The sequence below is a fragment of the Physeter macrocephalus genome, chromosome 8, assembly GCF_002837175.3.
Source record: "Physeter macrocephalus isolate SW-GA chromosome 8, ASM283717v5, whole genome shotgun sequence".
Lineage (NCBI taxonomy): Eukaryota > Metazoa > Chordata > Mammalia > Artiodactyla > Physeteridae > Physeter > Physeter macrocephalus.
In genome coordinates this window covers 110,158,666-110,170,789 of record NC_041221.1, presented here as the reverse complement: position 1 = coordinate 110,170,789, position 12,124 = coordinate 110,158,666, and the positions used below count along the sequence as shown (strand labels likewise).

General features: G+C 39.8%; 1 protein-coding gene across 1 annotated transcript; it reads left to right on the top strand.

Moving 5' to 3' along the window:
- The first annotated feature begins 5,491 nt into the window (after nucleotides 1–5,491).
- Nucleotides 5,492–11,647, top strand: SRP19 (signal recognition particle 19). Its single transcript, XM_007110873.4, has 5 exons — nucleotides 5,492–5,649; nucleotides 6,294–6,369; nucleotides 8,652–8,723; nucleotides 8,815–8,926; nucleotides 11,150–11,647. The coding sequence occupies exons 1-5, from the start codon at nucleotides 5,609–5,611 to the stop codon at nucleotides 11,281–11,283; spliced, it is 435 nt and encodes a 144-aa protein (XP_007110935.1). The 5' UTR covers nucleotides 5,492–5,608; the 3' UTR covers nucleotides 11,284–11,647.
- The last annotated feature ends 477 nt before the right edge of the window (nucleotides 11,648–12,124 follow it).

The window sequence follows — 12,124 nt, the reverse complement described above, 5'->3', positions numbered from 1 at the left end:
AGTAATCAGATCGTTCACACTTACCAAACAAAAATAATTTTTCAAAAGTCTTGATGGTTGAAATAGAGTGTATAAATTATTTTTTTTAATTTCTAATTCCTTCATATTATGCCGACTTTTAAATATTACTTTGTAGTGTTGAAACCTATTGACTTTGACTCCTATAAACACCAGGTCATTTTCCTGCCATTCTCCTCTGTTCTTTGGTCTATAAAACTATATTCTGGTTTTTGTTAGACCATTGATGCTTCTTTCAACCTGTATGTTTTTTTGTGTGTATAATGTTGTTCTTGGTGCTAAGTACACTTCTGATATTCAGGATAACTCGCTACATCTCTGACTATTTGCTTATTTTCTTGAAGTTATGAGACTGTTCCTTTTTTTAATTAAAAATACTCAACTTTACGCTAGTGGAGGTGACCACTGAATATAAAGCAACAGTAGTGAAAAATGAACTATTGAGAATGTTGCACACATTACCTGCCCCACCTACACCACCTTTTGGAATCCAGACACTTAGTCTCACTGTTGGTCACTGAACCCCGTACCTAGTCTTTCCCCCCAGCCATGGCTGTTTGCACCAGAGGCAGATGCCTGACCCAGGGGAGACTCATCATTAACTGACCAGTGACCAAAGACTTGTGAGGCTTGTCAAAAAAAAAAAAGACTGGGCCAACTTTAAATAAGAGTCAAAGGAAATTTCTGGTTGGTGATTGAGTGCTGGAACTGAAAGATCGTGTAGAGTTAAGGCGGAGGTCACAGTGATTGGCACCGTGAAGCTAAAACTAAGAGAAAGTCGGTCACTAGAGAGAGAAGGAACAGATATGGGAGGGAGGCAATAGAAAGCTAGTGAGAGACAGACAAGAGTCACTAGCTCCTGGTGTTACCTCAGTCCCTGCTGATTCTGGGGCCTAGTTCTACTTTTCCTTGCGTTTGGGGCATTTATGAACTTCTAAACCCACTTTGTTCCTGAAGTAACTTGAAACTAACAGAAAACTCTTTAGACACATCTTCGTGAGGTTTTTTGTTTTTTTAATACAGAGAAAGCTTTCTAAAATCATCTGTGGGGAGAGAGGAATAGGCTGCCTACCAAAAAAAAAAAAAAAATAGGTTGGCATCAGATTTCTTCTCTGCAATACCAAATGCCAGAAAAGGAAAATAAAGCAATGGAACAATATATACAGCATTTGGAAGCAAATGGAAATATTACCTAAGAATTCTGAAACCAGCCAAACTAGCATTTAATTTATCTGGAATACTTGTATCATTTGGGATTCTTATTATAGTTATTAACAACAAGACCTTCTCTGAAAGACAAGACATTCATTTAAGGAGTCTTAGGTGGCTCACAGGAGCTGTATGAGGGCCAGAAAATCAGACTTGGAAACCACAGTGGAAATAATACCCAAACCATACTGTGGGACTGCTTCAAAAAGAACAAGTTGTTGCCCCTAATCTCTGGAACCCTCTGACACCACCCTCCCCATAAATTAAGATTCTGTGCAGCACTTGCTCCCTCACACTGCTCACTTCTGGATTGAAGTCTTGCTTGGGTGGACACGATTGGCGGAAGCTCTGTCACATGCCTGTAGAGTCTGGGAACGCTCGGTTGTTTGGTTTCTCCGTTGAGGAAGCAGGATGCATAAGACATGAATTCTCCAAATCTATGAGGGGCATTTCTAAAGCACTGGGAAACCAGAATCCATGACATACCTCTACGATAGTATTCTTGCTGCCCAAGCAATTAAAATAAATGGGAAACTATTAAGAAAATGGTTTGAGCAATAAAACCTTTAAACTTGAATAAACGTGTAAATAATTGTGGTTAATCTGATAATGAATCTCCTTGTGAATGTCCATGTAACTCAAAACTGAAAAGATGAAATGCTTAATAATTTTAATCTTAAATTCCAGATTATTCCAACCCAAACTGGGAAATGAGGGAGAGAAGACATAAAAGCATGCTAAATTTCTAATCTTAAGTAGGCAGTGTCAAAAGATGCTATTATACTTTTAACTTGGAAAAATAAAAATTCAATTTTTTTATTTAGTGGTAACCCCAATGTTAAAAAGAAAGAAAAATTTCCATCCAAATCATTAGTCAAAGATAACTAAGAATACTTGAACAAGATATCAAAGAATGGAGAAAATGGGAGCCGGAGAATTAGCCACAAAGAAGCATAAAATGACACAGTAATAGCAAATAATGAGTGGATTGAGCATATATGGTAAAATAACCACTCTCAGGTTGGAGTCAAGTAAAAAAAAATATCCTCCAATTATACACCATTAGTAAAATACACATTTAAAATGATCCAGAATGGGGACTTCCCTGGTGGCACAGTGGTTAAGAATCCAGCTGCCAATGCAGGGGACACGGGTTCGGTCCCTGGTCTGGGAAGATCCCACATGCCATGGAGCAACTAAGCCCGTGCGCCACAACTACTGAGCCTGCGCTCTAGAGCCCGCGAGCCACAACTACTGAAGCCCATGCACTCTAGGGCCCGAGTGCCACAACTACTGAGGCCCTGTGCTGCAACTACTGAAGGCTGCACAGCTACAGCCCGTGCTCCACAACAAGAGAAGCCACCCCAAATAAGAAGCCCACGCACCGCAACAAAGAGTAGCCCCTACTTGCTGCACCTAAAGAAAGCCCGCGCGCAGCAACAAAGACCCAACACAGCCAAAAAAATAAAAATTAATTAATTTAAAAAATGATCCAGAATGTATAAAACTAAAAGCACAACCACTTTTGCACAGGCAAATGCAAAGAAAACAGTAAAGGTAAATTTATGTCAAAGTATAATTCTGGATAAAAGACATCAAACATAATGAAAAGAAGGTGAACATCAGTTATGACTTTCTTTAAACATCAAATGATAGAGCATCAAGTGTCTGAAACAAAATTACAAACACAAAGGGATACTGACAAAAACCATGGAACCAGTGACACTGTCAGTCTTTGACAGATGACTTCATCTATACAAAACAAAAGGAGAGTTATTATTTAAAACCACAACTTCCTTCCAGAAGGGGTGGCTCTTGTTAAGGTAAAATTCTCAAAGGTCCTTTTCTTTAGCTGAGGACCTTTGGTGGGTTTGGGATCTGTAAAGCCAAGCCTGGAGTTTGAGTAGGAGGAGGATTCGAGAAAATCTCATAGGTGTGCTTAAGAGAGGCAAGAACTTGGGGTTCTTGGAGTACCCAGGAATGGGGGGGTTGAGGAACAGAGACAGGAAGACAAAAGGAAAGAGAAGGCAGAAAAAATGGTAAGAAGTCAAGGTCCTATGAAAACCCTGGTGATGCAGCAGGTAATGATTTTAGAGGGACATACACTATTTCAGTTGAAATCTAAGTTCTTTGCAAAATCTCTGTTCCAGTAGTAACAGATTCACTTGTTTTTAATTTTCAGAATCTTTTTTTAACAATTGCAGTTATCTTCACCATCACATTATTAATAATTATTTGAATTCACTTATATATTAGATATGTGTTCACCACTGTTTTCCCTATATAGCATAGAGGAAACACTTTCTTCAAATCTTTATGTTAATATAATTTGGCTTGGCTGGAGTATGTCCTTAAATAGTTTTGTTTGTTTGTTTTTTTCCCAGAAAAGCTAAGTTGGGAATATACTTTCTAAATCCTTGCTTGTTTAAAATTGTTTTTCTTTTGCCCTCAAACAAAGGATAATTTGGGTCACAACTTCAGTCACAGTTCATTTTCTTCAAAACTCTTAACTTCTGGGCTTCCCTGGTGGCGCAGTGGTTGGGAGTCCGCCTGCCGATGCAGGGGACGCGGGTTCGTGCCCCGGTCCGGGAGGATCCCGCATGCCGCGGAGCGGCTGGGCCCGTGAGCCATGGCCGCTGGGCCTGCGCGTCCGGAGCCTGTGCTCCGCAACGCGAGAGGCTGCAACAGTGAGAGGCAACTCTTAACTTCTAATGTTTACTGTGTCTGAGAAGTTCAACAGTCAGTCTGAGTTCTTTTCTCCTATAGATTACTTTTATTTCCTACCTTGGTGTTTTTAGAGTTTTGTTTTTATCCTTGAAATAAAGCAGTTTTACTAGCTTAAGTCCGTGTGTGTTTGTTTCCACAGCCCTATCTTTTAGTACTGAGTCTTTTCAATCTTGAGTCTTCAGCTCAGTAAATGTTCTCATGTTATGTCTTTTCAAACCAACCAGATCTACCAAAACAGTGCTCTCCATCAGACACCAGCCAGAATCTTGGTGGTGCCTAAGTGGGGACCATACTGTCAGGAGTTCTTGGTGTCCAGAAGTTGCACTCTATTCCTCTAGAAGTGGAAGAACACCTGTCCTCCACTTTGGTATTTGGTGTAACACTTCCCCGTAAGAGTACCAAAGCAGTGCTGCTTGTGTTCAAACACCTTAAAGGATTTGTAATGAAACAGGTTCACTAAAAGAAATTTTACTTACAGTCTACCCTCCTACACCAAGATATATCAATAGATACGAATCCAACAGAGGCTGACGATGGAATGTAGACAAATCTTACTCATAAACACCACGTTGTGCTCTGGAATTCCCCCGTGACAGTTATCCTAGGGCAAATTCTCAGAGTTCTGTAGAAACTGGTTTGGTTTGGTCATTGCATGAAGCTCTTTTTACAGGAATCTTGTGCACTTTAGAAAGAAGTAAGACATTTATATACATAAGCACCAAACTAATCCACCAAAGTAAGACACTAGTACAAGGAAGATTGAGAGACAGGAACTGAGGGGATGGAGAAAAATCAGGGGCTTCCAGTCCGACCAGCTGGGTATTTATGCTCAGCCATCCTTAACGTTGAATGGCGAAAATTACCCAGCCTCGAGGAGACTCAAGACTTTGGGCAGATTTTTTTGTTTGTTTTTTTGTTTTTTCAGTTTTAGAAGGAAATACCTATTTTACCTTGTCCGGCTTTCTGAATAAACGGACGCTGCGAAAATACGAATAAAGTTGTGTTTAAAGAATGGGATGCTCAAACAGTGCTTTGCAATTAACCTAAGGTATGTAAAAATACAGTGAATTTTAGGGTAAAGGTTTTGAAAATGTATAGTCAAATTTCTAACATACAGCACAGTGAAATACAGGGCTTAGTAACTTTGCTAGTTCCATTTTTGCCAAGTTGAAAGCAAGCTGCAGGGCCCAGGAGCGGTTAAAGATTAAACATAAAGGGTATTTTCTTGCCTACTCTAACAACTTGCTTGGAACTCACAGATCACCCGCGGTGTGGAGCCCTACTCTAACTAAGGACGAGAGAAGTTAGCACCATCCAAACGCAGTGTCAAATTAGTCAAGAAAGCGCGTGAACGCCTAGGCCAATTTTAGTGCCAGAGCAAACGCCCCAAAGGCTGCTTTTGGCGAGATCTTGAGAAGCGAAGGAATTAGTAGCGTTCGTGGACCCTCTCGCGAGAGGTTTCGACGCCACGTCAGAAACTAGAGATCCTGACGCCGAGCGACAGGTGCTGGAACAAACCGACGGTGAAAAGCGGCGGACGCATAGGCGCTTCGGTGGGCAGGACATCCGCCGGAAATGGGGTGGTCTGGGAAATCTCCGAGCTGAATTCAGGCCGCGTTTTTCCCTGCAGGTTTGGCCTGGGGTCTGGGTGAAGATGGCTTGCGCCGCAGCGCGGTCCCCGGCCGACCAGGACAGGTGAGTCCGGAGAGAGGAGGGACCTTGCGGCGAGCCCGCGGGTGTTGCACAGCCTTCCCCATCCCTGAGGAAGGCTCGCCGGGGGAGCTCAGCCCCAGCCCCGGGCTCCGGGCCTGTCCTCCGGCGTCCGTTCCTCCCTGAGGCCGGCTCCGCCAGGGCTGTTCGCAGGTCCCTAGATCCCAACTTTACCTAGCTCACTGTTTACCTGTACGTGAGACAGAGGACTTTGGGTGCTACGTGGACATGACGTTAAGTAATCACAGTGTGAAAAATCTGTTCTTTCAGTTGTCGGTACGTTCGGAAAGGCTCGTTTGAGTTCTTTCAATCCTTTAATACTTCTGATTCCGTAGTTTCTATGAGAGCAGGCCCCCGCTCTCAGAAGCTTTTGACAGGCACCTGTATCTAACTGACCAGTTACGGCGTTACTTCCTCCCTCCCTCCCTCCCTCTAGCAAGTGATGTTTTTTTCCATCTAAGGTAGTAAGTTAAAGTTCGCTTTTTAAGTAGAGGGGGGGCAATTTAAAGAAAAAAAGTTAAGCACATAATAGTATAGGTGTACCGGCAATCCTGATGATGATGATGAAAGAATGAATGAATTTTTGGAAATATTTCTCTAGTGATCCAGCTGGGCTTTTCCTGTGGCAGGTTCATTTGTATCTATCCTGCTTATTTAAATAACAAGAAGACCATAGCGGAGGGGCGGCGAATCCCCATAAGTAAGGTAAGCGGGCTGATACTTCTGTGTTTGAGGGCCTGGGGAGGTTGTATTGTCAGGGCCACAAAGGCTTCTTTTACTTTACTGCATTGTTTGGGGCATGAGGAGAACGGCAGCCAACAATTGGGGTGCTTTCGTTATAATGGTGATGCAGGAGGGCACTGATTCATAACTGAAAGAATTTTTTAAGTGGTTCTTCATGAGCGTGTGTTTGAAAGAAGTTTGGGATGGAGCGTTGTAGGGTTTGCACGTTTTTGTTTTTTTAAACTTAAGGTTATGACACTCTTTCCCTTAATAAAGGAAACCAGAATTATGGCATTGTACAATATGATATACAGAATGCAGCTGAGTTTTTAAACAAGACTTGCAGAAAATTTAGATATGTTGAGTTATACAGTTTTATGTCCATTATCATCGTCATCGTCTTCTTTTTGAGAGGGGTAAAGTTACTTTAAAATTAATACTTTTTAAAAGAGATGATTTCTCCCTTGTGCTGTTTCAGTAGAAAAACCCGAATTCTTAATTGGCCTGGTGGCTTAAGTTTAGAAAGTGCCTAGTGCCAAGTGACGGAGGCCTTTGTAGCTTTTCATTTTCAAAATTAATGTTATATCCTGTTTTTTTTAAGATTAATTTACATTTTGTAATCTGATGATGGATTTAAGGAACTTGGCCTGAAGCAGTACATTATCTTTGTGTTATTTAATATCTCTCATTTTACTGCTTAAATGTGTAGAGGAAAGTCTACTTTGCTGCTACAGGGTAAAAGAGAAGACGCCAAAGCACTGATGCAGAATAATGCCTAACATCAAGCCACATTGACAGAGGCCTCTGGAAGCAAGTTCTCAAGATAATTTGGAGAATGATTGAATTGTTTTTAGCTTTATTGATTTATAGCATACATACGGAAATATACATAAATCTTAAGTGTTTATTTTGATTAAATTTCATAAAATGAGTACACCCAAGCACCCAAATTTTAAAAAGAACACGTTACCAGCACTCAGGAAGATTCCTTTATGTCCCTTCCCAGTCTCTGTTCCCTCCACATACACTCACTACAAAGGATGACCCCTGCCCTGACTTCCGATACCATAGATTACTGTTGGTTGTTTCTTATTTTGTTTCAGTGGCATTACACACTATGTACTTTTATGTCTGTCTGATTTCAATGAACATGAAGCTTAAGAGGTTTCAGCTTATGAGTGCTTATACCCTGCATTTGTGAGTGTAGTTTGTTGAATCTCATTGCTCTGTTGTAGGGTTTCCCAACAGCAGCACCACCAGCGTTTTGAGCCAGATGATTCATGGTTGCAGAGGCTGTGCTGTGCTGTGCTATGGGGGGTTTAGCGGCATCTTGCCTTCTACCCATCAGAAGCCAGTGCCCTACCCCACCCTAGTTGTAATGATCAAAAATGTCTCCTAGCATTGCTGAATGTCAGGGGGCAAAATTAGCTTGCTGAAAGCCACTGCTCTGTACTACTGCATTGTGTGTATATACCACAATCCAGCCTACTATTGATGGATAGTTGGGTTGTTTCTAGTTTGGGGCTATTAAAAATAGTGCTACTGTGAACATTCTTGAGATTGTCTATTTTGTATTTTTCCTTGATACATACCTATAGCAGTGGAATTGCATGGCCATAAAAGCATATATTTAACTTTAGTAGATACTGCCAAACAGTTTTCTAAAGTGGTTGCATCTGTATTATGTAGACTACTTGAAAAAAAGACCCTTGTGGCAAAGACAGTTCCTAGCATATATTTATTTAATAGACAGATGTGTCCATCAAAGTGTACCATTAATGACTACAGAATTCTGAGGGCTTCTGGAGGAGCCAGAAAGGGTACTTGGTGATCAGGACAAACACTTCTCCACATTAAGCAATGGAATCTCCATTAGCCATACTAAGCTTTGTCTATTCTGAATATAAGGTTGTTATACCTTATAATTTGCTGAGTATGGAAACTAAAGAGTAAATACAGACAGAAAGAAAGAAAGGAGGGAGGGAGGAAATGGTTGCATCTGTAATAGTTGTTTAACCAGTATTAACCGTGTGAAGTTTATGTTCTCTTGGAAGCGAGGTGGATACACAAGTATGAATCAGTGTGAGTCCCAGGAATTTAAAAATTACAATCGAAACAACTGTACCTAGTAAAAAATAAAAATAAAAGGAAACCTAGGATTTTGGTATATGTTTTGATCAAAGTATTTGAAATGATTTATACAACAATGTAGCAATATCCACTTAAAGCTGAGCTATTTAGTGTTTTTGTTTTTAACTTTTCAGGCTGTTGAAAATCCTACAGCTACAGAGATTCAAGATGTATGCTCAGCAGTTGGACTTAATGTATTTCTTGAGGTATGATATGGTTCTTTGTTCACTATTTTCCATACTCATCTCATTGACATAATTTTCTTAAAGCCTGTTTTTATTTATCTCTTTATGTTAGAAAAATAAAATGTACTCTAGAGAATGGAATCGTGATCTTCAGTACAGGGGCAGAGTCCGGGTCCAGCTCAAACAGGAAGATGGCAGTCTCTGTCTTGTACAGTTCCCATCACGTAAGCTTTTTTTAATGACTGAAATAAGTTTGGGATAGGTTACTCCTCTACACTGCCAAAAATGTTCTAAAACTGACCTTTTGACAGGTCAAAAACATAATTTGCATTCTATAGATTAATTTAGAAAAAGGGCTACTGCTGATGCAGAGAGGTAAACAGTGCTTTTAACTTCTTTTAAGTTAAGGACCTTTTAGAATGTGATGAAACCTACTAATTATTTCTCCAAAAAAAAAAAAATTGTTGCGTGAACATTTTATAAACCTCTGGAAGTCCCATCATTGTTCCCAGGTTAAGAATGTGAAATTATTAAATGGTCATACATTACTGCTATTTCAGATCCTAGAGACCCTTGAGGTCTGTTATTCATTGCTATCAATAAATTTAAAAAGCCATATTGAGGGCTTCCCTGGTGGCGCAGTGGTTAAGAATCCGCCTGCCAATGCAGAGGACATGGGTTCAAGCCCTGGCCCGGGAAGATCCCACATGCCGTGGAGGAGCTAAGCCTGTGTACCACACTACTGAGCCTGTGCTCTAGAGCCCGCGAGCTACAACTACTGAGCCCACATGCCACAACTACTGTAGCCTGTGCGCCTAGAGCCCGTGCTCCGCAACAATAGAAGCCACCGCGATGAGAAGCCCGTGCACCGCAACAAAGAGTAGCCCCCGCTAACCGCAACTAGAGAAAGCCCACATGCAGCAACAAAGACCCAACGCTGCCAAAAAATAAATAAATAAAATAAATAAATTTATTAAATAAAAAAATAAAAAGCCATATTTAGGGAATTCCCTGGCAGTCCAGTGGTTAGGACTCTGTGCTCTCTCACTGCCAGGGGCCCGGGGTTCAATCCCCAGTCAGGGCACTAAGATCGCACAAGCTGCGTGGGGTGGCCAAAATAAATAATTTTAAAAATTAAAAAAAATCCATATTGAGTGAAAAATGCAAGAGATATGCATAGTGTGGTGCCACTTAGGTATACATTTAAATACAAAATATTACTGTTTATTGATTGATGTATATGTAGTATTGCTTATTGACATATATATAAACATTTTTGAAACGGACTGGAAGAAAACACCAAGTGTTAAGGTAGTAGTTAACCTAATGGCGAGTAGGGGGTGAGGAGTGTGGTCAGGGGTGTGATGGTCAGAGTAGATTGTAGCATTAGCTCTGGTGTTTTATTTCTTAAAAAACAATGAGAACCAAACAAAACAAACTTCAGTATTCCAATATATTAACTCGGTGTATTGGGAAGATGAGTATTTATTTACATGTAATTCTTTACTTTTCTGAATTTTTTATTTGTAAAAAATATGTTCTAGGTTTTTTAAATGGAGCTGTTAATTTATTTCTTGACACAGTAACCCCAAACTGACAACTGAATTGTTTTTAATTGAATTAAAATAACTGGTTATTATTCTAACATAATTATTTGGTTATTAATATCTACCAAAACCTGTCAGGATTGGTAGATATTTCTAGAAACTTAAGGGTCTGACTTGGGAATGACAGGTAGTATATTCAGTGTATTTTTTCTTTTCTTTAGCATCTTCCTACACTACTTCTTACAAGTCAAAAGACAAAAACAAAAAACAAAAAAAAACCTTTTGCTTTGACTAGTTAATAACATAGAAGTAAAAATTACAGTTGAAAAGATGTTGCTTCCTGTTTCCAGTAAGAAAACAGTAAGAAAGTAAAAAGAACAGAGATGAGCGGCTGGTGTGTTGAAAGCAGTCACTGGAGCTGGAGGAGGTGGTTGGTGTCCAGAGCAGGGGGCACGTGGGCATAAATCATTTGGGCGTGTGAGTGACATATTATGTAGCTTAATGACATGGGCGTTTGCTGTAAGACTTAGAGGGCCTGTGCTTCCTAGCTTAAGTTACAATGATATCCTGACTCTGTTTCCAGCTTGTTATGTTTAGATATATTTTCCTTTGATCTTCCAGTCAATTCCTAGGACCAAGATCATATTTTTTATTTCAAATAAAGTGTTCTAAATTTTTATTTTGTTCATTTAAATATTTCAGCATTGTTCTTACTACGTTTTCTCCAGGAAAGGTCCCCGCTTGAGCAAATCATTGTCTTCATAGTCATTTGAGTTTTTCTTTTTAAATTCTTATTTTCTTGATGTGGTGATGATTTCTTAAACTTTATGATTTTCAAGTTAATGACCTTTTACGTCTTATTTCTCAGATTATACACTAAGCCTAACTTCTTGTTCCTAGGTAAGTCAGTAATGTTGTATGCTGCAGAAATGATACCTAAACTGAAAACAAGGACACAAAAAACAGGAGGTGGTGACCAAAGTCTTCAGCAAGGAGAGGGAAGTAAAAAAGGGAAAGGAAAGAAGAAGAAGTGACCTGGTATGAGAATCGAGGATGTGGTACTACTGTAAGAGACATGAATGGAGGTTTCTCATTTGTATCTGAGAGAAACAGCTTTCTGTTTGCATCATTTAACTGAACTATGAACATTTGTGCCTCCCAGCTTCAGCATCAGAGTTGACAATGAAATAAATTTACATCAGAAGTATGTATCCAGCTCCTAGGCAGTATAAAAGAAATTTTTTCTTTTTGCCTTTTAATGCAGAGTTTTTGTGAAAGAAAGAATCATATTTTTAAATGGACAGTGGACTCTACCATAAGTTACTTGAAATCCTATATCTGTTTGTCCTCTGTGTAAACATGTTTCGGATAAATGAGTTTAATAAGATTTGAAGTACACATTTTGTTCATCTTTTAAGTTAAATAAATTTCAAACTGACTTTTCTAGCTTTTGCTTATGAACTAATTAATGCCAGCAGAGGAGATAAAGAGAATAAAACGGGGAGTGGAAGTGTAGGGTGAGCCTAAAACCAGAAGAAAGTGGTTAAATCCTTATGGAGGTCTATGAACAGGCAGTCTATAGATCATATTCTTTTTTTTCTTTTTACTTGGAGTATAGTTGCTCTACACTACTGTGTCAGTTTCTGCTGTACAGCAAAGTGAATCAGCCACACGTATACATATATCCCCTCATTTTTGGATTCCCTTCCCATTTAGGTCTCCACAGAGCACCAAGTAGAGTTCCCTGTGCTATACAGTAGGATCTCATTAGTTATCTGTTTTACACATAGTAGTGTGTATATGTCAATCCCAATCTCCCAGTTCATCCCACCCCCGCTTCCCTCGTGGTATCCCTGTGTTTGATCTCTATGTCTG